The following is a 21,852-nucleotide window of genomic DNA, read 5'->3' as shown; positions in this document are numbered from 1 at the left end:
CACTTGCAATACAAATAAGGAACTCTTAATGATATGTGTGAATCTACTTGTGATTCGAGAAGCAAAGATTGTGAGCTCAAAACCATTTTCTCGCTCCGCATTCTATTAAAACCTATCAAAAAATCACGCGTTCTCTCTATTCAATTGATCACTAACTGTGTACTCACTTCACTCGATCCCTCCTCTTCCTTGTTTTTCGCAGACCGATCAAAATAAACAAGCCTGCGGTATAAAAATGATGGTGGTCAGTTGAGGAGTTATCCGGTCATTTCTCACTAACATGAACTCTAAGACTATCATTTTCGTGGCGCTCATCGCTGTCTGCTTTGCTCAAAGAAGAGGTTTGTCTTCCAACAACGGTTTTATTTGTTAAGCATACACCATTGATTATTTAAAAAATTTTGAAAACGGTGTTAGGGATATTTTATTTTTCCAGTAAAAATTTTTTTAAAAAATAAATTTGAAAATAAAGATATCTCGATCGCAATATTTCAGAAGACATTTTCGCGAGAGCTGTTGGACCATGTATTGCAGACAAATGTCAATCAAGGCACACATGTTATTATGGCCAATGTGTCCCGGAAGGAAGTGCTCCACCAATGCCAGCTCTTGATAAAAGTAGCACCTCTATATAGTTTGACGTTATTTCAAATATATCAATTTCAGGTGTAGCAGTCGGGCCATGCATTAATTACCTGTGCCCAGGAGATGCTTTCTGTCACCAAGGACATTGCTATAACAATAATGTTTAATATACAAATTATTTAATCTTTATATCATTTTTTTCTGATAATGGGATTGTACATATACCTCAACACCCTTTTCAATGAAAAAAAAATTATGGAGTCACGTGGAATAAACTATTTTTGAAAATCCACAACTCAACTTCCGTTTGACCATGAAAGAAGAAAACATCTGGAGATGTCGATTTGTCATTTGCAATTACCGTAACACTCAACTGACAACCAAATGACCTAATAACGGCTTCCGATGAGTGACTGTAAAATTTTCATTCTTTTCATCTTTGCCCTTTTCTCCAAGGGCTCTCACTTGTCGAATATCTTTCATACTAGACGTAATGGCACCATTAAACTGACGAACACCTATACTGGCAGTTTGAAGGTTTTCGTTGAAACCTTGATTTTGCAGAACCCTAACTGTTCATGACAATCATAGTCATTAGGAAGAAATGAAGGAACTGCGAAAAGAGAGAGGATGACAGATAAGTAATTGCGTAACGACTGACTATAAAGTGATACAAAAGTGCGATAGATTGAGTCGAGATAAACCAAATCCGGATCGGGAAATGACCGGGTGGGATGGAGAAATGACACACCGGTAATTGTTCTCCTCACACTATCCCTCACCGTGTAACATTGATTGATGATGTGTCATTAAATCAAAATCTACAAGTCGCATCATTTCACACTTTTATGACGCGATTTCAAAAAATTCTGGAGCACACTAGCAGGATAGATATTTAAAAATCAAACTTTTTGGATTGTGAAGTGTTAGCTTCTAATTAAAAACAAGTTGTTGAACAATTTCAAAAGGATATTCCAAAGTAATACGGTGATTTCGGGAACATCGCTATGTTTAAAACATATTTCATGCTGGAATTTTGTTGCAAAATTTTGATCAGATCGAAAAGTTGTATAATAAACTGCCATGAGAATAAAATTCTTAGTTGATGTTTAAACAAGGTTTAATTCAACAAAAAGTTTTCTATTTTGAGCTTTTAATTTGATATTTATGTCAGCATAATGTGAAATCAAAAAACTCCTTTTCAGTTTTCGGTAAATTCTAAATTTCTATAAAAAACATTTTTAAGTCATATTAGAATTTTGCCAAAATTGGCTTATAAATGATTAGTTAAAAAGTAATTATATTATTTTTCAAGCAATTTTGGTTCAGTCAGTTTTCGAATACTCAAACAAACATTTGTTTCAATCTATCGAAAGTGATCGCGACTTGTAAAAACGTATTGTGATATCAACATGTATAAAGAAAGGCACACTTTAAAAAATATTATCTTCCAGTACCAATTGTATCTTTATTTCAAAATCGTGAAACCGAAAAATTTGTCTTGTAGTGTTGTAAGAATTTTTATAAGAGTACACATTTTATTACATTAGGTATTTTACTTTTCGACAAATATAACAATGAGAGAACGGTTCAAGAGAGGAAGGAAATGGTCAAAATTTGGAAAAAAAGAAAACAACCAGATAGAATGCATGATATGAAACAATTGAAACTTTTTCATTTTTCACTATAAGTTCCAAAATCGCTCACTCCAAGATAAAATTTAATTGACACTCTACATGGAAAGTGGGTAGATTTCTAAGGTTTAAAAAATTGAGAAAATACTGACAAATCAGAGTTAATGATAACAACAGTTTTTTTTCGTTTTCAATATGTCATAATCAATTGAATTGTATAGTTGAACCTAAGAATATATAGTTTGAAAACGGAAAAACAATTTTCATGCTCAACAGAATAAAAAATATGTGATACAATTGAAAACTCTGGAAGAAGTTTGAAATTTAAGGAGAGGGGGGGGGGGGGACGTGGGGCAAATGTCATTTTGTGCACGATATTCTGTAGAGCAATACTCTACATGTTCCATTTAAATGGGACAACAAAAGTCACTGGTCTACAAAATCTAGCATAAAGGAATGGGGATTGAATATGTGACAGCTCATGAATGAAGGAAAAAGGGACCACGGGGTGAAATAATATAAAAAGCTCATAGAAAGTTTTGCATTGATTCTATTAAAAATTAATTGAGTTAACATTTAAAAAGTGACAAATGAAACCATGATTAGACTTTGATTTCATAATTGATTTGAGAAATTCAGATGAACCCAGAAGTTTATGGCCAGGAAAAGAAATTGAACCAAAAGAAAAGAACGAGATGATGATGTGGACTGGAACTGGAATTAAAGGGAATGACAAAAAAATGGTAGACAAACTGAAATTAATGTCTTAAAATTTAATAGGGATATATATATTCAATCTGCTTTAGAACTATTCTCTACTGAGGTCTCCAATAATGTTCTTGTGTGAGGTCGCTGAGTTCATGCATTTGTGAGTGAGTCAGAGACGGGTCAATGGAATTGAGCACTGCAGAAACCGGTAGGCTCATTCCAGAAGAAAGTGTCGGAATGTCTGAAAATACGCAACTGATTATCCCAAAAGATCATATCCCTTCAAAATTATCTCACACTCCCACCCATTACCCATCTGAGTGCGCGCTGCATCAGAAAAAAAATGTATAGGTAAACGTATCGTGCTGATCCCAACGCATATTGTATTGGACATAAATGTGAGGTGACAGCCAACAGAGGCATATGTCACACAAAAGACAAAGAAATAGTGAGGGAACGAAGGCCGACACAGTACATGGCTGGAGAATTGAAGAAGACAGTGTTGGAGGTTACGGTAGCCTATCGGAATTTATTAGAAATACTGAGTTTGAGGATTAGTGCCCGAAAAAGCCTAAAAAATTCAAGCTTGCAGCCTTCATAAAAAACTGACATCTTTCAACACATTATAAAAAGTACTCCCGAGACCTACACCTCTCTTTCGCGTTTTAACACTTCTAAATCAATTGAAATCATGTTAATAGGTTTTTGCGCAAAAGAATTAGAAATCAAAATCAACAATCATTTATTACCTCCTACCGCCGTTGTTGCCGGACTCATTGATTGTTGGAAACCATGCCCATTGGTCGGCATTCTTGGATATGGGAAATCATACGGCGATCTTCCTTGGAACATGTGATGTGGTTGGAAATCTGTTACTTGTGGATATGGAGCCATTGAAAAACCATTGGCAATTCCAAATCTGAAATATTGAGAAATTTCCATTGATTGTTGAATGGTGTAGATTATATTATATTTGACTACAAAAACAATTTTATTTTAGTCTAATAAAGTTATAAATAGTTCATAACCGTTGATGATGGTTTGATCTATAACTTACGAATATGGATCCATTGCTGGCTGACTGAGCCCAGCATACATCTGACTCGTTTGAGGCACAAAGTTTGTTGTCGGTAGATTTGCCGAATTGTTGGAAGGGAATCGATTCGGCGTGCTGGCCGGAGATCCAATCGGATTTGTCATGTTACTTCCAGTCACTGATCCCGGCGTTGGCGTTGGCGTTCCATTGGATAATGATGAATCCATGGTGCCGGATGATCGCTTGTTTCTCATCTTTTCCTCTCTCCTCCATTTTGCCCGCCGATTCGAGAACCATACCTTAATCTAGTTGTTACATATTTTGTATAGGAAGAAATTATTGATTTCGAAATTTGAATTGTTTGATATAAACCACCCGACCCAACCTTTCTCAGCTGGCAGAACTAACAGAAAGATGAATGTGCGAAGACGAAGAGTCTATGTCCATATGTCGAAAAAGAAGACGAACAGAGAATCGCAAATAAAGATAAATGGGAAATGCCCTTCGTTTTTGCATCGTTTCTATCCTAAAATCTCAAAACCCCTTTGCAGTTTTGCCACACAAAAAACCAACTTCCCTAGCACTTAAAACGGGATCATTACGCATTCCTTCCATGTTTTTTGTTTTAAATTTTTTTTAAACAATCCTTGCCTTTCATACACTTTTTCTGTCCATCCTTTCCACTTTTCAAGAATGGTGAAAATGGGGGACTGAGAACAGGTTTCGAAGAAAGTATTGGCAGGAAGTTCAAGTGTGATGAAGACAGTGACAAGAGAGCCTCTTGAATACAAGAATGCCTGCTACTGCTGCTATGATGGCATCGTTTTGTGACACTCTGACATTTTAGTTGATTTTCTAGTTGCTACGCGTGCGCTGCTAATGCCAGGGGCAGGACGCGAACGAGTTGATTAGGTGACATTAGGTGACCGGACTTGAAACATGAGTGGCATGTGATTGAGATCAGTTGAGGGATTGAGTAACTATTGCGCACACGGCTCGTTACACTTTTCTATCTGATTAAGTAAGACTAATCGTTTTATAATCTGTTGATTTTCATGAGTTATGTTAAAAATATATTGCCTGTATTCTTGCTTCTGGTAGTTGAATTTTCTGCGCAAGACGCTCCCTTGCAAAAACATCTGGATAATGAGTCCTTTCAAATTCTGAAAGTAAACATTTTAATATAATAATGAGTTTAAATGTTTGATAAAACAGTCTAAATTAATCACCTTTTTCAAGACTCTCAATCTGGACTTGCGTAAACGAGGTTCTGTTTCTTTGCAACTTCCGTTTCAATCGCATCCTGGCTGCCGCGTCATCTTCTGGCTCAGTTGGAGGTTTTTGGTCCTCATCTGAAAATGGTCGATATGGAAAACGATTGAGTGCCGGAAATGGCGCTAATGTATTATTTGATGGTTGCCTAACACTATTTCTCAACATCCGCTGGAAATGGTCGGATATCCGCTTTTAATGAATGATGGGGGTGAGCATGAGAACCCGCTCATTACGCAAAAGCTCTTAAGCATGCGCATCCTGTTGAAAGAAAAGCGAGCAAAAAAGTGGGAAAGGCGAGACGAAACATTTTCAGAGAAATGTGAAAAAAGCAACCTACACGGAGAGAATTTACCGACACGAGCGGTCTTACGAATAGTGGAAGCTCGGCGAGTTGGTAGCGGTGCCTTGATAGACACTATGGGAGCGTGTGCTGATATCATCTCTTGAAAGAGACTGTATGACCACCGACTGATAGTCGAGGGGCGGGTCACTGTCCTATGTGGATGGTTTGGAAAGTTGTCGTCAAAGAATCACGCAACACCGTAGGAACACGAGACGCAGATCAGATGTGTCAGAAGGGATTGAGTTGACTCATTGATAAAAGTAATGATAAAAAACTATTTTAAATTTAGTAAAATATCTACGTTAAATTATGAAAGAAAAATTTTAGTTGAAACTGTTTCTCTGTGAGAACTAACGAGAGCTAATTAGAGTGAGAATTTCTTAATGTGTTGACCAGTTAGAGAAGAAGTTGAAAAAATTTGGAATAAATACACTATGAAATACAAGAGAACCTGAGAGGGTGATCATCTTCTAGATGTAAATGTGGAAGACTGAATGCGATAATCTGCTTTTGTGAAATTGCGAAAATCGAATTTTCCATCGAACACATTTGACCACTTCAGTTTCCGAAACGTATGAATTCGAATTAGGCGGTAGGTCAACGCCAAATATTGAGTGTTTTCTCTTTCATAATTTGATAAATTAAAGTGTTTCCATAACTCGTATTAGCGATTGATCGCATCTTGGAAGGGTGTCGCTTATTGTATACAAATCAGTGCGTTGCATTTCCGCGTAGGACGACGATGGAATACAGTAGATCGACGGAGCACAGGAATAATCAGCGTTGGAGCCCAGTTTTTCGAGCTTGTTCCCAAAAACGGTCGGTAGGGGCCGACTGTCGGGTTGTCAGAAGCAATCAAAATCAGATAGAAAGGAGTGATGTGAGGAGTATGTTTGGAGTGGTGGTGGTGGCGATGATGTTAGAGGCGTCCGATGAATTCAGAAAGACGTAGAGACTCAGATTGAACGACGTCGTCGGTAGGCGCAGTAAGCAAACAGCCCTCTAGGCTTGCCCAGATAGACCAATCGTCGGAGAGACTCCAGCGTCGCGCGTCAACCAACATTCAAGACGGCGCGACGACCACGCCCAACTACCGTACACCACCCAATTATTGATATTCAAACCCAACGGGTACCAAAAGCAAGCTTCTTCTCCATCTTCTTGTCACTCCATGAGAACGCTAAAGTCTCATATATTTATGACCGAGCTTTCGGGACCCGCGCCGACTCGGTGTAATTTGCCTCTTGGGGAAGTCAGTTGAGTTTGTGTGCGTCCATCTACTCGTGAGGGTTTTTCATCCATTTTTCGTGGTCCACTGCGTACGGTATTTCGATGAGATGTGATAAGAGAAAGAGAGGAGAAAGAAGTGGAGATAAAAAGAGGTTATCTGATAAAAGGTATTCAGTCAAGCATGAATGCATTTTTCACCACCTCGTGAAATGGCGATTTCGAAAATTGATGGTAGGAGTGTGATTTTTAGTATAAAGTTGTAATATGGGATGCTAGAACAATAAGAATGCTGTTGCATTTGATGTATGGTAAAGTAACACAATGAACTCAATATTTTAAACAAGCACAATCATTCTAATCAATACAAAGACGACACTTGGAAAAAATGCTCATGTTTTGTGAGAATGTTCAGTTGTTGTATTTTTAGGCAAATAAACTTACTGTACACACAAATAGCAAGTTTACAGATATTTTATGATTTAAAAATAAAATCAGAATTATAGCAACAAAACTGAATAATCTAGAAGAGCGGCGTCTCACAGAGAAACTAAAGTCTAAAGTGATGGGAAGAGGAAGAAGACAAAATTGCGATTATGTTTGTTGTCTTAGTGAATAAATTAAATTAGTCGCTCGATAATTCACTTAGTAAAAAGTCACTCCCCGGCCAACTTATACTGTCATTGACACTCTTTTCTTTGACTTCTTTCTTAATGGGTGGTGACCATTTTTCTATGTAATCAAGTGTTTTGTTCACAAGTTTTGATTTTAAAAAACTAAATGTGCTGAAAGGAAAAAAAATACAACTTGTACAAGGAATAGCTTTGTAAATGATGGAGGATACTACAGAAAACCCGTTATAATTCTAAATTAGGTTCACTATTCTATTTCTTCCTTTGTACAAATATAACGTTGTTTTTATGTTCGAAAATAAATTTTTAGAAGGCATAACAGCTTAGCTCTTTGTAATAAAAACCAATATAAACGTCAAAAATAAACATTTTTTGAATTTTTGAATGCGAACAGAGTCGCACCTCACTTCCGTAATTATTCTCGATTAGTAGCACGATTGCCACATAAATTCAAAATTTTGTCCCGTATATTTGCTGTATTGATTCATGACTTAGCATCTTGCTAATTCGATGATAAATGTATGTTGGGCGATTATCTAAAAGTCAATATTTCTGCAAATGCCTTCAAACATTAAAAAAGTTGCTTTTGTTATCCAAATTTTTTCCTGGTTAGTTTTAAACAGTTGTTACTATAAAGTGAGCAGGTTTTCGCAAATTTCTACAAAGTTCTAATACATAATATAAATTTGAGAAGATAGTGTTTTAGCTAAGACCCTCGATGACGTATTTTACAGCTATTGTTATATTCTTTTAAACACTATATATATGTTTTCCTTCCATTGTTAAATTTCACTCATCCGTTTATGGATGAACATTTACCGTGTTAATATTAACTTAAGTTATCTAAATCTCTGATTTATGGCTTTCACTGTTAAAATCCGTTAATTTGCCCCAATCAATTGCATTTGGAGGCGTGACATCAACTTTTCTTATAGTTGAAAATAAATGGATACAGTGTTAACATAGTTCTCGTGTATGTCAATTGACTGAAGACTGTTAAATGTTCTCAAAAAACTGATGTTCAAAAATTTTCCGCTTCTAAATTTGATAAGCATGTGTGTATGGGTAAGTGAGTGGCGTTTTCAACTGACATCTTACACTGTCGCTTCCTACAGTAGCCCCAGTTATGTTTGAAAGAATCCAAGTGTTTGAGAGAGGAGATGGTCAGGCGCTTAGTCTTTCTTACTGTAGACTAAACATGACGGACTGATGGCAAGTGGTGACAGCTAGAGCAGAACAGGTTTCTCACTATAGAACAAAAATGTTATCGGCCCTATTTTTCTTTTTCTAATTTTTATTACTAATAGAAAAGGGAGCAAGAGAAACTTTATACACTAACTTATTAAGCATAGTGAAATTAGAACAACAATATGTATTAAAAAAAAGAAAAAGCTAGGACTCGAAATCCAATAAACGAATGTATCAAGATTTTGATGAATGAGGTAGTAATGAGTGCGAATAATGAGGGTGAATGCGCGAAGGTACGAGACAAAAAGGGCCATACGTGGAGGACAAGATAAAATGTAACGATAGTGTCAACTTAATGAACCATCAAACCGTCGAACTATCCCCTTCGCGGGTCTTACCAGCAACAGCAGCAGGTGTTCTTCTTGTACGCACCTCGTAAAAAAGTTTATGTCCCATTAGGGTACTCTAGACTTTGAATAGACTCTCCAACTACCACTGATCCAATCTTTTTTCTCGCCACTACTATTAGTGTTCGCGGGGAGGCAATAAGGCTTCGTGTGGTTGACATAGAATCTAAGTCAATGTGACTTACTAAACAGCGTTGTGAGCAATTACCGATTAGCCTGGAGACAACGGAAACTCACCTTTCTCAAACTCTCCTTCAGTCTTTGGTTCGATGAGTGGTGCAGGAACGAATGGGTTTAATCCAACTGCTCCATTCATCGGTATTGGCCATTGACCATACCAACTGGAATTGTAACTGAAAATAATTTGATTAGTAATGTGAAGACATCAATAGAATGGATCAAAACACGCTGGAAGTGATATAAAAATCATATATTTAATTTTTTGTGTTTGTTTCCAAGCTTTAAAAAATTTATTGGATCGTCAACTCTGACAATCTGAATAGTTTTTCATTTGTTTTTTTTACTTCATCTGACAATTATTCAATAAAAAATTTCTGAATGATGAAAATATTACATGATATCTTGTTTGATACATATCAAAATAAATAATACTATAACACAATGCTTAATAAATATTAATTTTACAATTGTTCTTGTACGTTTTTTTATAATTTTTATCATTGTTTTACTCACACTACGGAAACAACTGCAACAGGCGGCTTTGTGACTGAAACTGATTCCACTTTTGAAAGCATAGTCAAACACTTGTCAAAGAGAACAAAAATTGGAGAGGGAATATGAATAAAACAGAAAACCGTTTCAATCGAATCAATGGTTTAGGGAATCATAAACATATAATTGAGCCTTCTCTGTTTTATTGCGTATTGGTTTTTCTTCTTTGAATAGATTGTTGAAAAAGCATTTTATTCAAATGTTTTTTCTACTTAAAATTTTAAACTATCGCATCATTGCGGTATTTTAATTTTCACAACATAATTAATTTATCATTTTCCAGATGTTAAACATTTTTAGTATTCTTCTTCAGTATTCAACATTGTTATAATAACACAAAATATTGATTTCTTAAATAATATGATAGCAGTGCCTATTTTAATGATTTGAATGGTTCGGGTTTTTTTCAAAACTAAAATTAAATCATTTAAAATCTGAACAAATTCGAATATGTAATATGGTAACCTTGAATGAATAGTATTCATTTTGAAACTTACGGAAAGTTATCAACTATTCGAATTCTATCGTAAAGCTCTGTTTGCATTGTGACTTGCTCCTTTTTTGCAGCCAAATTCCGTAGAACCCTATTTATAGAAGATACCTGAAATTAAGTATATCTCAATATTTCATACCGTGAAAAAGTTTCAAACATTCAAGTTAAATACTCACGCTTGGTATTGTTTCGTTGTTGCAGATATTATCAGCTAGCAGTTTATCTCTGATTTCCCATGCAAAAATGCTAGGTTGGTCACGTTTGTAATCTTCAATTTTCTCGACGACGTCACTCGTGGCCACCCTAGAATTAGAAAAGGTGTTCAATCGTTTGTATTTATATTGCTGAATAAAAAATGTATATACACAGACCTTGGTTTTGAGCCACCAATTGCTCGTGGTCGGATTGTGCCTGACTCGTAGTACCGGCACAAGATTTTGGAGACACACCTGCAAAAGATTAGCACTTTTCAACAACAAAAAAGTCGAGGAGGAGAGAAGGGATTACAGAAGCAATACAACCGTTCTGCCACCTTTTTTGTAACCTCCCAGCTGTCACCAATTCTTCAAGATGTCACAAAAATATAAAGAATAAGATGCGTGTTATTCTCAATTGGGAAAAAATAAGAAATGGAAGGAGACTGTAAGACGTTAACTGATTTCAACAATGTTATTGTCCAATGAATTGTGGAGATTATAAAAAAGACGGTAACTTACTTCATTTTGTTTTATGTATAAATCAGCGTTCTGAATATTTTCACTAAACTGTTATCAAAATAATCACAACGAGAGCTTTCTTGTGGTTAAAAAATATAGCAAGAAATTGTGTTTTTTTTTATTTGATGTTTTTTATTCTAAAACTAAACAACTAAGAAAAATTTAAGATTATTTTTTTGGCAGTTGTAATTGTTAATATTTGGAAATCGGAGAGTAGGTGTTACTACACACAATGCCTTGCAAATTATTTTTGAAATTGTAGTAATTGTAGAAATAATGTTTTGATCAAAAATTAATAAGTGAATTTTTTGAAGATTCAAGCATTAGTTCTCAATTTGAACAGGATAATGTTTTGCTGTACTTTTTAATATAAAATAAAATTTTTGAAACTGTTATCATTTCTGAAATTTCATATGAATTGAAACGCGTGAAAACTTTAATATAATAAGCATCCATGTTAAAGTTATTTTTCACATAAAAAAAATAAAAAACCAGTGTAATTATTTTGTTGTAATTTCAGAGAGGAGGAGGAGCAAAAATGCATATTATGTTCAATTCAGAGGTGGGACAGCTCCAGTATGACAATTGTAGCAAACAAAAAAGCCAATTGTTTTTAATGTTTCAATTAATGGTACTAACCAAAGTAAAGAAGAGACTCACTTAGTTTTAGTATGTCATAATTTTGTAGATCAGTCAGAAAAGATTTTTCAAAATTTGAGATCAAACGCGTTAGATTGCTCTAAATATTACAAAAAAACCTAATTTTTGAAATTGTGGCAATTTACCATGAATTTTGCTGGATTTTTTCGAAAACTTGAAAACTGCACGGAAAAAATATAGTATTTTTCTTTTTAACTTAAAATAAATTGAACTACTGATCAAAGAAAAAAGAAAGAAGAACTGAACACAAGCTCACATAAATTTCTTAAAATAAACGTATCCTTACTTCATGAACTCGTAAAAAATTTGTCATAAAACTTAATTGGAGGTGAAATGTACTTATAATCGGTTGGTTATAAAATTTGTTTTCTTGTCTAGTTCAGAAGTTTTCAGAGGATAAATGAGCAAGAAGTCCAACTCAGATTTCATTGAAACATTTTAAGACTTACCCGTTGGAAACCTGTAATAGACGACTAATATCACAAGGACGGCATCCTTTGTGCGCTAAATCCACGATTCTTTGACGTGTTGCATCCGGGAGTGGACGCCCATTAACAAATACGCCTCCAAGTTGATTCACACCAGTGTGTCCAGCATCTACAAATTAGAAAAATTTCAAATTGTTGTTTTGAAATGTTTTTAATTCAAAAAAAGTCCGCACTAGTAAAAAACTGATGTATTAAAATATTATTCGCACCCGAAAGGTCTTATTTTCTTTTACCAGGTTACCTAAATCGATAAATTATTTTTTCTATAAGTGAATATTATAAAGTTCCTCAGTTTATATTGTCGATGTTCTGAATGAGTATTTATTTCTACTCATCTATGTACTGCTGCTCTTCAGAATTTTTTTCAAACAATAACATCATTATTAGATTGTCATTATTATGATTCTTATTATTACAAAACAGAAGGTAAATGAGTGCTCTCTGCATCCTTTTTTCCATCGCATCCTATGTTTGAGCGTAATTGACTACGGGTCAGTGAGCCGACGGCTCGCGCAACTGGCTAACGAGTGGTCGGTGCCGGAAGCAAGCGCACAAACCTTTAATTATAGCTGAGACAAAAAAAAGGATTCAAAATTGGGAGAAAATGAGAAGAAATGAACATGATGGCGTCGAGCAAGTTGGATTCATTTAATAAAGTTATATGTTTAACATTTCAAAAATCTACTAAAAAAAAGATTGCAGACATTTACATCGCTTAAAAAATTTGCTCTTGCACAATAAACGTATTCACTACATGAAAAAAAGTTGTTTACAAAAATAAAACGTGTCTTACAAGATATTTCATTTCCATTACTGGGATAATTTCTGAACTTATTCCCAAAACAAACGAGTTAGAGCTAAACTTGAAACAACAGCTTTATCAGAAAAAAATAAAATTGTGCTTATATAAAATATCAAACATTGCTCAAAAGTAATTAGGAAACTGAATTTCACGAAACCCAGATGAAAAACAGAGATAAGATGAAATTTCAAAAGAATTGAAGTCGATATACTCCTAGTTTATACTAATTGAATAAAATGTTTGTTCTCTGTTCGTGCTCTGAAATATGCTGTGGTTTTTCAATATTTGTAAACAATCACTGCAGTTTTTTTTCCTGCTCTTTTCTTATTATTTCTTCACTATTCAAAATCAAATAATTAGATTTATTTTAACTCTATTTGAGTATTTCCGTTGAACACGTGTTGAGGGTATTAGTGGCAACCTGTTCCGCTTTGCTCCTTCTAATTAAGCATTGATGTACCTTTTCCGACTTTATATGCTCACCTCCTGTTTTTATAAATTGCGCAATTGTGATTTTAGCTAATCCCCTCGTCTTTTTTCTCAGGACCTTTTTCTGCCACCTAATATGTTACCTCCGACATAAAGACAGTATTAACATATTGATGACAGCATTGTGTCTTTGGATTCCCGACAAGGTCCATATGGTGACTGTTTCCGAGTGGTCTACACAGCCGTCAAACGGCTGGAGAGCTTTCTGATTGGACTATTGCATCATAATAATGCTACTTGGTCACTTTATCTAACAATATTGGTAAACCTTACTAAGATTTTTATCTTTATGAGACCTACAACAAATGGGCCAACTAATTACCAGATTGCACAACACTCTGCTCAACTTTTCTACTTCCTCTTGTGTTAAAAGTTTGAATGACTGCATTTTCGAATCATAAAAAAAAGCAGAATGTCAACACAGCGATTTTTGAGAGTCAGTCCCTTTTAAATAGTTAGCTTTGTATATGTAGTTGTAGGGTTTTCCTATTCTCATCTCGCTGCCATACTAACAAAATATGTACATTCATACTGAACAACCGAAATATAAGCGGTACCGCGCTTCCTGAGTGAATGTGCTCACGGAGGTGTGAAATTGAGATTGTTATTGAGCTGTCTTTAGAGAGCACAAAAAGCGAAATCACGAATAGTCTTTCATTTTAGAAATTTGAAGAAAAATATACATATTAGATTTATTTGTTAAGTATAACATTTTTTGAAAAAGTTGCACAACTTTTCTGTTAAGTTTTTCAAGAATAGAAGAAATGTTTTAAGCTGACAACTTTTATTCACATTTAATCCTATTTTCATTACAAAAATGCACTTATCTAAAAATTTAATATGAAACTGTGACTTTTGCTCATAGTTTTTGTCTAAAATAGTGAAAGCAACAAGAACATATATCCTGTATTTTTTTCTTCCATTATGAACCACTATGCTGAATAGAATGGCAAGAATTAGCATAATTACTAAAAGTTTATTTTAGTTTGAATGATTTATGATTTCTCTAACCAATCCCTTGCAGGGTCACACGATATATCTAACTAACTTAAAATTCGCGACTTTTACTCTTTAAATTCTCCCCTACTTGCCTCTCAATTCAACAGAAAACTTGTCATGACCACTACAATAACCGTTTATTTTTATGAGGGGAAAAAAGACAGTCGTTGCGGTGTGCCTTCAACGCGTTTTACGTTCGAGGTCAGAGCGTGTTGAATTGAAGAATTGAATAAAAAAATGACATCGCTCTAACTATTGCCATCATCATCATCATATTTTGTTATTCTTTCAAATGGAATAGAGTATTTCAAATCTTCCCTTTTTTCTAAAAGAAGATTTGAAACCAGCTGTGCTTGCTTTGATTGTGTCGTGTTGCTCCTACACTCCTAGACTTTGCAAATCTTTGAAGCTATCTTGTTCAACCTTTTTGTCGTGGAGGGCGCTTTATTCCGATGCAAATGCAATTTTAATTTTCAAGTCCCTCCCTGTTGGTCTAATTGCTTAGATCGAGAAGCAATATTTTCCAGATATAAAGTGAATCAGAAGACATAGGATATATGCGAGGCAATGGAAAAAGCGCGAAAGATTTTCTTGTTACGAATTTCGAAATAGAAATCGAAATAGAAATACTGTAGGAGGTGGAGTAGGATGAGGCTGAAGACATAGACGATGGCGACGACGAAAACGAGATGAAGAACGACAACTAAAAAGAAGAGGATAGAAAAATAAAAGAAAACCGTGATATAAATCAATACTGTAAGAAGAAAATTGTGAATGGGAATTAAAGAAACGGGGGACGATTCGGTTATAATTTAATCAGTGGAATCGGTTTCAAATAAAACAATTTGACACAAACATTAGCGAATTGCACAGATGTTGAACAGTGTACATAAAATCAGAAATTTAAATTTTCAATAGAAGTGAATTTTGTGAAAAAACGTCTAACAAACTGGTTGACAAATAAACAAGTAAATAACAGAATTCAGAATTGATGTTATGTGTTAATTTCAAAATGAAATGAAGTCTGTTTTAAGTGACTGTAGTGCTGACACAACCTTATTTTGGCAATTAAAAATGCATATACAAAAAGATTTTAAAAATGTTAACAAGAATCAATAAATATATTTTAGTAAGAAAGATTGTGTAAGATTAAAAAGTATTACGAGCGGAGCATGAAAAGCAGAAAAATATATAAAACTCTTCAGAATTGGACAGTTAAATATCTTATTTTATTTTAATGCATGTCTTAGAAATGGAAGTGAAAACGTGAAACGTACCTGACATTTTGCCAGAAGAAGTTTGATCGTCTTCCACTGTCATCAGTCACTTGGCAAAAACGGCCTGACAACTCAGTCTCCGTACGAATAAGTCTGAAAATTAAAATTATTAAAAAATGATTAATCTTTCAAAAATCTAGGATAATCAGTTGAGAAGGTGGGAACATTGAGAGAGAAAAGATATCTTACAATAATTGTCAGTTTAGCTAACAAGGTTCAATGAAGCGAAAACTTAGGAGGCAATCCCAAGGCAATCTCGACGTTCAGCGTTTTTTCAACATTTTCTATTTTCACGGTCGATACACTTGATTTGACGAGCGTGTCAAAAAGGTCGCACCTTTTCTGATAACTATTGATAAGAGATTAAGGAAATCGATCAAGCAGTGATGACCTTTGCAAACAAACTAATAAAAAATAGAAAGCTTTCACTCTAAAATTGAATAGTTTTGAAACGGTTTTATTAATGTGATGAAGTTTATTAAATTAATATTACGAAGAAGCCCGGATCAAAAGGTAGTTTAACCATAGAAAGTGCTTTGCAATCGGTGTATGTGTGTGTCATTCAATCGCACGCCTTCTACTATTGGTTCATACGTCATGCGCACCGTAGTCCAATGCCCCGCCTCTCGCACGATGGTCAGTGGCTAGTCAGGGCTTCTGAAGACTGATGGGGATGCCAAGTGCTTTTGAAACATACCTTAACATTGGTGCCATCATTTAATGTTAACAGAAGAGCCAGGAATATGTGTATGGTGAAGGGAGAGCGAGTGTCGCTAGTAAATTTACACCGAAAAAGACTGAGAAGAAACACGCGCAATATACATTCGGTTCGATGAGCTAATGTTCTTCCTAGCTTTGCGCTCCGTTTCACTTCAATTCCGCCTAATGTTGAAATTCTGTTCCCTTCCTTCAGTTTTTGTGTGTTTTCCTTCTCAAACTTTTACTCAGAAAACATTGGATGCTTTTCGGGAATACTTTTTTAAAAATATTTATCGACTTAAAATTTTTTTAACACTATAACTAAAACTTTTTGCCACTAATTTTTTTACTAGAATGAAAGTTGAAACTTTTGAAAATGTTAAAATTTCCAGCATTTCCTTTCGTTTGCACAAAAAGGGAGCACAGCTGTCAAGTGCAATCTCAAGCTGAAAAATGACCTCATTTGAAACAAATAATCAAAGTCTCCAATCCAACTATCCAAAGATCGCTTTTTTCTTCGTTTGTATCTCAAAATAAAAAAGCAGATTACAGTAGGCAACGCCCAAAATGTCACGTGTTTCATGTGAATCATTGATTCGCTCAAAGATGGAAGAAGGGATGACAACAATGAAAAAAGAACTTTCTAAACTCAACAATTTTTTATCGTATAGAACGCACACCTATACGTTAAAACGAAACTTTACGATTTTTTCTAGAAAAACGAGCACAAACCTTAATTAAAAAAAAAACCAACATTGAGACGCTCGAGATTCTATGAAACGTCTAATTGATTCTACTGAATTGTTGAAGAAATTGAAATTTTCATTCCTAAATTTTATAATGATTTGTTGGTAAGCGGAAACTAAATCAATAGTCAGGTGTTTAAAAAACAAGGGATTAAGTCCCTCTTCTACCAGTACCCAAAACACTAATATATAATCTTCAAGATCTCAGTCTGACGTTATCGTGTTCGATAAGTGAGTGTTGTACTGATAGAACGGACACGATAATTGTCTTCCGGTTGACAGTTTTGACGAGGACAGACAAGTTACTTGTGCAATAAGTTGTTCAGTTAGGTAAGGAATTACGGTGAGCAACTTTCATACCATACCATTTTTTATTCAGATGCATTCGGGCGATTGGTGAGTTTTCAGTTTCTATTAAATTGAAGTGTTAATATTAAAGGAAACTAGTGAGCTCAAAAGTATAACTAGTTTCAAAAAAAACTCTGACATCAATATAGTCGCATTAATTTGTACTTAATAAAAGAAGAGTTAAACAATTAACAGATATTCATATTTTTAAGTCCTGTTAATGAACTTCATTTCTATAGTAATATAATAGTAATATAATAAGATATATAACATGATTTGAAGAAAAGACATTACTGGAAAGTGGAACATTAAGCTGACATCAATGAAGTCCAACAGCTTTGAAGTATTTGCGAACACTTTCTCTATCAAAATCTGACTTTCTTTAACCAGCTGTCATCAATTTTCCCTTTTCTTTTTTCGCTTTCAGAATGTGAGTACAATTCGAAGTGCATCGAATATGAACAAGCATGGGCAACATAGTTTCAAGTTCCTGCTTTTTCAACTACAACTACTATTAAATTCATTTGTAATCAATCAAACAATAAGCGTTTAATAGAGTTGCGTGGATGACAGAATGTGCTCGTCTTGACTAAATGACTGGCTCAATAAGGGTATGAATGACACAAGATAACAGATGGTCGCTGACTTGAGTCAAGACACTTCTGAGAAAAATAACACTTGTGGAGGTTCAATTGTGATTAATTGGTTGAGAAATGAGGGTAAGTAGTAAATTGAGAAATTGAGAAGATGTTGAGAGTAAAAGTCATAAGGTATTGCGACACTGTTTATATTTAGTAATGTGCACCAAAGTAAGTTTGGCGCCTACAATTGAAATACTCTTGGGATCAATCTGAGCAATTAACCATAGCGTAGTTCTTCTATTACTATGGCAGCACTACAAATTTCAAAGACCTTCGCTGTAGCAAAACAACAAACAATAAATTTCCACTTTAAAATTATACGTAAATTATAGAAAAAATTACCTCATTGAAGGCTGTTTGTTTACTATCAAAAGATACAAAATAAGATTCAAAGAAAGCTTGCACCTATAAATATTATTTTGGAAAAATAAATCAAAAAAAGTGCACGCGAAAATTCGAAATACCGGTCACCCATAGTACGAGTAGAGGTAGTTATTACAGTATACCTCTGTGTCCAACAATTTGTTCTTTTATAACCTGTCACGCCGACACAGCTACCCGAGGCGCATCCATAACAATTTTTGTGCGTTAATTAGTAAATGGACCTATATACATCCCCAATCCACAAAATTACAATAATGACAGTCACCTACTCCATTGCGGGAAAAGACTGAAGACACCGGTCACAATAGTTGGTGTCTAATATCAAATGCATATAGCGGAGAAGTAGTAATGTGGTAATGGTAATGAGCGGTTTTGAGTGAATTATGGAAACTAAAAAAGAATAACAGAAGTAAGACCCGAAAAAGGTGAGATGGAAGGTGGGATTTCTAGGGTACATGTACTACATGCTCAGTTACATGTGATACTTTATCACTCGTCTCCGAGTCACTGGCCCATATGATAATCAGGTACCTATTTTCTAATACATTATCTGATACTTCTAGAAGTTCCATTAACGTCAAAGTAAGCATGTACTCTTTTTCAGTTGTCTGCAAGTACTGATTCACTGATTCATAATCTTTTACAAAAGTCTAACTACATAGATGCTTTGGTATTACCAAACAAGAACAACAGAAGGTGAGCTGCCTCAACCTGTGGAGCCCTTAATTAGACCGGAGGTGGTAGCTAATCACAAATTATTGACCCAGAATTGATGCAGCAGCGAGACAACACAAACGACATATGTTTTGTAGTCAAAGTTAATCCGGGCCTGGAGCCGACTGACGAGAACACGTAATTAGCAGCAAGTAAGATAAAGAGGGGAGGACCGTCGAGATGTGGTGATCGGAAGGTAACAAAGAAGGCCTCGGCAGGTAAGAAAGGGTTAAAAAAGCCAATTTGACAAAAGAATAGAACAATGCTGTAGAAATGGACCCAGCTCGGTTTGAGGAGATCAAAATCTTGAGAACGAAAAGGAGAAGGCTCATGACTCAGTATCTCGAACTACATCTGAACTCATAAACTTTTTTGTTTGAAGTTGCTCATAATAGTGGTCTTGGTGATTCAAAGATTGCGGATAAAAATAAAAAGAGAAGTTTTGAATTTTTAAAATTTTTACTGTCGTTTGGAAGTGTCGTAAATTGGATTTTGCTTTTTAGGCTTAAAGATAATTTTTTCTTGCACATCAATTTAAAAACTTTGCGCATGATTCTACTTTTCTAACTCAATAAAAGTAATTCTAGAAAACGTTTTCAATGATTTTTTTTTAATTTTTGAAGTTAGTTCCTCTGTAATCCGCAAATTGAAAATGTTTTTTAAAGGAACAAGACATTAGTGACTACGATAAAAATTGTGAATGTGAATGTTTATTTACAGTGTCTCAACGTGGGCTTCCAAAGTTTCAATACCTTATCTTTATATATTCCCGACAACCTTTTCACTTTTTAAAAATATGTCTTGAACATGTGTGCCATAGCTGAAATGCAAAAGTTATTAGATTTTCCCGTAAGATAAAGTTGCATAATTGGAAGTAGGCATGACGATTTTGGCAACTGAATGACGACGAGAGCGAGGTGAGGACTGTTGTATGGGTGTCAGATTTGTACATCTGATAACATATCTTATAACTCATCGATGGACTGTCATTATCAATTGGCTAAGTGTTTCCGGAATGTCCCCACAGTTGAAAATGCTTTGCCTGTGAGCCAAATCGTTTATCCAAAGGAGCATAATGACAAGTTAAAAAGATCTACTAAAACGAAATTTGATGGAAAGGCTTTCGGGTCAGAGGAGTGGGGCTCCATGTAATTTGGAATAGCACAATTTTCAACTACTCGTTTGACACTGACGAGAGAGAAAAAGAGAGGGGCGCCAAAAAAGTAGTGGTGCCTGATGGCGAACACCTTCAACTATAGGGACAGGGAAACAAGGCGCGGACAAAGACCTCCATCAAACGACGTTTTCGTTATGACATCTTCCAAACAGCGGGTGTGCCGGTTAATGGGTGTCAATTCAAGCCAATTACAAAAACCCCTCTCAGTGATGGTGGTGGCGACAAAAATGTTGAACATGGAGAAAACGGAACGGGTGGGAAAAATGAGTAGACAAATCATCAAAACTTTTAAATTTGATTGAATGCATTGGAATTGCAACACGGGGCAAAATTCGAAAATTGGAGTAGCGATATGTAGATTGCGGGGAGAATTACGATGATTCTGTGTTGGCCATGGAGTCGGCGTCACACACCGGAAATCCAGATACGGTAGATGGCTAATGGAATTTGGAGTCAATGATGGACACATGCGGATGTACATACACAATGAATAACATAAGTGGGAGGAGAAAGCATGGCTCCTGATGTTGGAGTTTTTGTAGAAGCATCGAACAAGATTGAAAACATTTTATGGTAGAGAAAAGAAGTTGTAGCAAAAGTTCAAAAAGATTTTTTAAATCAGAAATGCTCAAGAATTCAGTTCTAAAGTTCAAAATATATTCTGAAACTTTGCCCAGAATTTAGAACCAAACAATTATCTGTGAAAAATTATAGCAGAATGAAAAATTTTTGTGATACAACATGAAAGCTCAAAAAAATTAGGTAACGTAATTTCAGAAAAGTTTGAAGTCATAGGAGACACATGATAGCAGCCCACGACATCAATGTTTCGAGAAGGACTCGGTTTCTATATTTAGCCTAAAGACCAAAGAGTTTTGAAATTATTCAAAATATAACCAGTTCTACATTATTCCTACTTAGTTTGTTATCATTATGACAATATCGATTGTTTCTCTATTATTTATGATTGTCAATGAGGCATCAAAATTTATCTACTCAACAAGAAAGTCTAATGATAATCAGCAGAAAGGCAACAGACTGAAATGAGAAAATATATGCCGACGAAGAAGGGTAGTTCTTACTTCTAGCCCATGCCCACCTCATTAGCACGCCCATCTGAAAGTGCTCGCCATCTTATTGATTTTCTGCTAACTCATTACCCAACAAGAGTTTAACTCACCACGTTCACTTTTGTCAACTCGACCGTCACTATTTGAATACTCGCGGATTTTGGTGTTGTGTAGCGTAAAATTTAGTGTAAGTGTAGATATTGGAAGTGTTAGAATAAGAGATCCTCAGTATCTAACTGTCCAACAAACTTTCGGGGGACAGAACAAAAAAGCGCGAAACTATTTCAACGATATAGTGTGACATAAAAAGAAGACGTCGACGTCTCTCCCTCTCGGTCCACAATTGAAAAGAGCCGCGCCCGGACACGTTTTCTCCGTTGTC

At 35.1% G+C, this 21,852-nt stretch overlaps 2 protein-coding genes and 12 non-coding genes across 16 annotated transcripts; 9 read left to right on the top strand and 5 right to left on the bottom strand.

Annotated features, from left to right (window-relative positions):
- The first annotated feature begins 272 nt into the window (after positions 1-272).
- On the top strand, positions 273-869 carry F14F3.4 (CC domain-containing protein). Its single transcript, NM_001029402.5, has 3 exons — positions 273-341; positions 496-618; positions 667-869. Exons 1-3 carry the CDS (start codon positions 281-283, stop codon positions 750-752), a joined length of 270 nt encoding a protein of 89 aa, NP_001024573.1. The 5' UTR covers positions 273-280; the 3' UTR covers positions 753-869.
- Positions 870-2,106: 1,237 nt separating this feature from the next.
- On the bottom strand, positions 2,107-21,796 carry vab-3 (Paired box protein 6 homolog; the record flags this gene model as incomplete). 3 transcript variants are annotated; one of them, NM_001029399.4, is made up of 12 exons in its annotated part: positions 2,107-3,168; positions 3,677-3,846; positions 3,985-4,262; positions 5,044-5,126; positions 5,193-5,315; positions 9,273-9,388; positions 10,265-10,368; positions 10,437-10,563; positions 10,632-10,709; positions 12,086-12,233; positions 15,692-15,784; positions 21,581-21,796. In NM_001029399.4, the coding sequence occupies 11 exons, from the start codon at positions 15,696-15,698 to the stop codon at positions 3,035-3,037; spliced, it is 1,368 nt and encodes a 455-aa protein (NP_001024570.1). The 3 variants fall into 3 exon arrangements, with proteins under 3 accessions (NP_001024570.1, NP_001024572.1, NP_001024571.1); NM_001029401.6 differs by lacking the exons at positions 9,273-9,388; positions 10,265-10,368; positions 10,437-10,563; ... (2 more) ...; positions 15,692-15,784; positions 21,581-21,796 and adding an exon at positions 5,576-5,683; NM_001029400.4 differs by lacking the exons at positions 9,273-9,388; positions 10,265-10,368; positions 10,437-10,563; ... (2 more) ...; positions 15,692-15,784; positions 21,581-21,796 and adding an exon at positions 6,241-6,262 and having other exon boundaries at positions 3,035-3,168.
- Positions 5,719-5,828, top strand: F14F3.11. The gene has a single exon (NR_071993.1). It is a non-coding gene; the product is annotated as an Unclassified non-coding RNA F14F3.11 (non-coding RNA).
- On the top strand, positions 12,455-12,725 carry F14F3.7. Its single transcript, NR_071992.1, has one exon. It is a non-coding gene; the product is annotated as an Unclassified non-coding RNA F14F3.7 (non-coding RNA).
- Positions 13,840-14,041, top strand: F14F3.10. Its single transcript, NR_071991.1, has one exon. It is a non-coding gene; the product is annotated as an Unclassified non-coding RNA F14F3.10 (non-coding RNA).
- On the bottom strand, positions 16,164-16,591 carry F14F3.8. The gene has a single exon (NR_071989.1). It is a non-coding gene; the product is annotated as an Unclassified non-coding RNA F14F3.8 (non-coding RNA).
- On the top strand, positions 16,187-16,335 carry F14F3.6. Its single transcript, NR_071990.1, has one exon. It is a non-coding gene; the product is annotated as an Unclassified non-coding RNA F14F3.6 (non-coding RNA).
- Positions 17,597-17,669, top strand: F14F3.16. Its single transcript, NR_071988.1, has one exon. It is a non-coding gene; the product is annotated as an Unclassified non-coding RNA F14F3.16 (non-coding RNA).
- Positions 17,920-18,038, bottom strand: F14F3.12. The gene has a single exon (NR_071987.1). It is a non-coding gene; the product is annotated as an Unclassified non-coding RNA F14F3.12 (non-coding RNA).
- F14F3.15 lies at positions 18,975-19,115 on the bottom strand. Its single transcript, NR_071986.1, has one exon. It is a non-coding gene; the product is annotated as an Unclassified non-coding RNA F14F3.15 (non-coding RNA).
- F14F3.17 lies at positions 19,451-19,556 on the top strand. Its single transcript, NR_102205.1, has one exon. It is a non-coding gene; the product is annotated as an Unclassified non-coding RNA F14F3.17 (non-coding RNA).
- F14F3.14 lies at positions 20,492-20,598 on the top strand. The gene has a single exon (NR_071985.1). It is a non-coding gene; the product is annotated as an Unclassified non-coding RNA F14F3.14 (non-coding RNA).
- On the bottom strand, positions 21,393-21,448 carry F14F3.13. Its single transcript, NR_071983.1, has one exon. It is a non-coding gene; the product is annotated as an Unclassified non-coding RNA F14F3.13 (non-coding RNA).
- F14F3.9 lies at positions 21,393-21,448 on the top strand. Its single transcript, NR_071984.1, has one exon. It is a non-coding gene; the product is annotated as an Unclassified non-coding RNA F14F3.9 (non-coding RNA).
- Positions 21,797-21,852: the final 56 nt, after the last annotated feature.

The sequence above is a fragment of the Caenorhabditis elegans genome, chromosome X (genome assembly GCF_000002985.6).
Source record: "Caenorhabditis elegans chromosome X".
Lineage (NCBI taxonomy): Eukaryota > Metazoa > Nematoda > Chromadorea > Rhabditida > Rhabditidae > Caenorhabditis > Caenorhabditis elegans.
The sequence above is the reverse complement of the archived record's forward strand: the minus strand, read 5'-3'. Positions and strand labels throughout refer to the sequence as shown.

Bases quoted from the DNA above. Each gene is read 5' to 3' on its own strand.
- F14F3.4 (NM_001029402.5), top strand. From the start codon at position 281: ATGAACTCTAAGACTATCATTTTCGTGGCGCTCATCGCTGTCTGCTTT. The intron at 342-495 runs GTTTGTCTTCCA...GCAATATTTCAG, and splicing joins CTGCTTTGCTCAAAGAAGAG to AAGACATTTTCGCGAGAGCT. The intron at 619-666 runs GTAGCACCTCTA...TATCAATTTCAG, and splicing joins AATGCCAGCTCTTGATAAAA to GTGTAGCAGTCGGGCCATGC.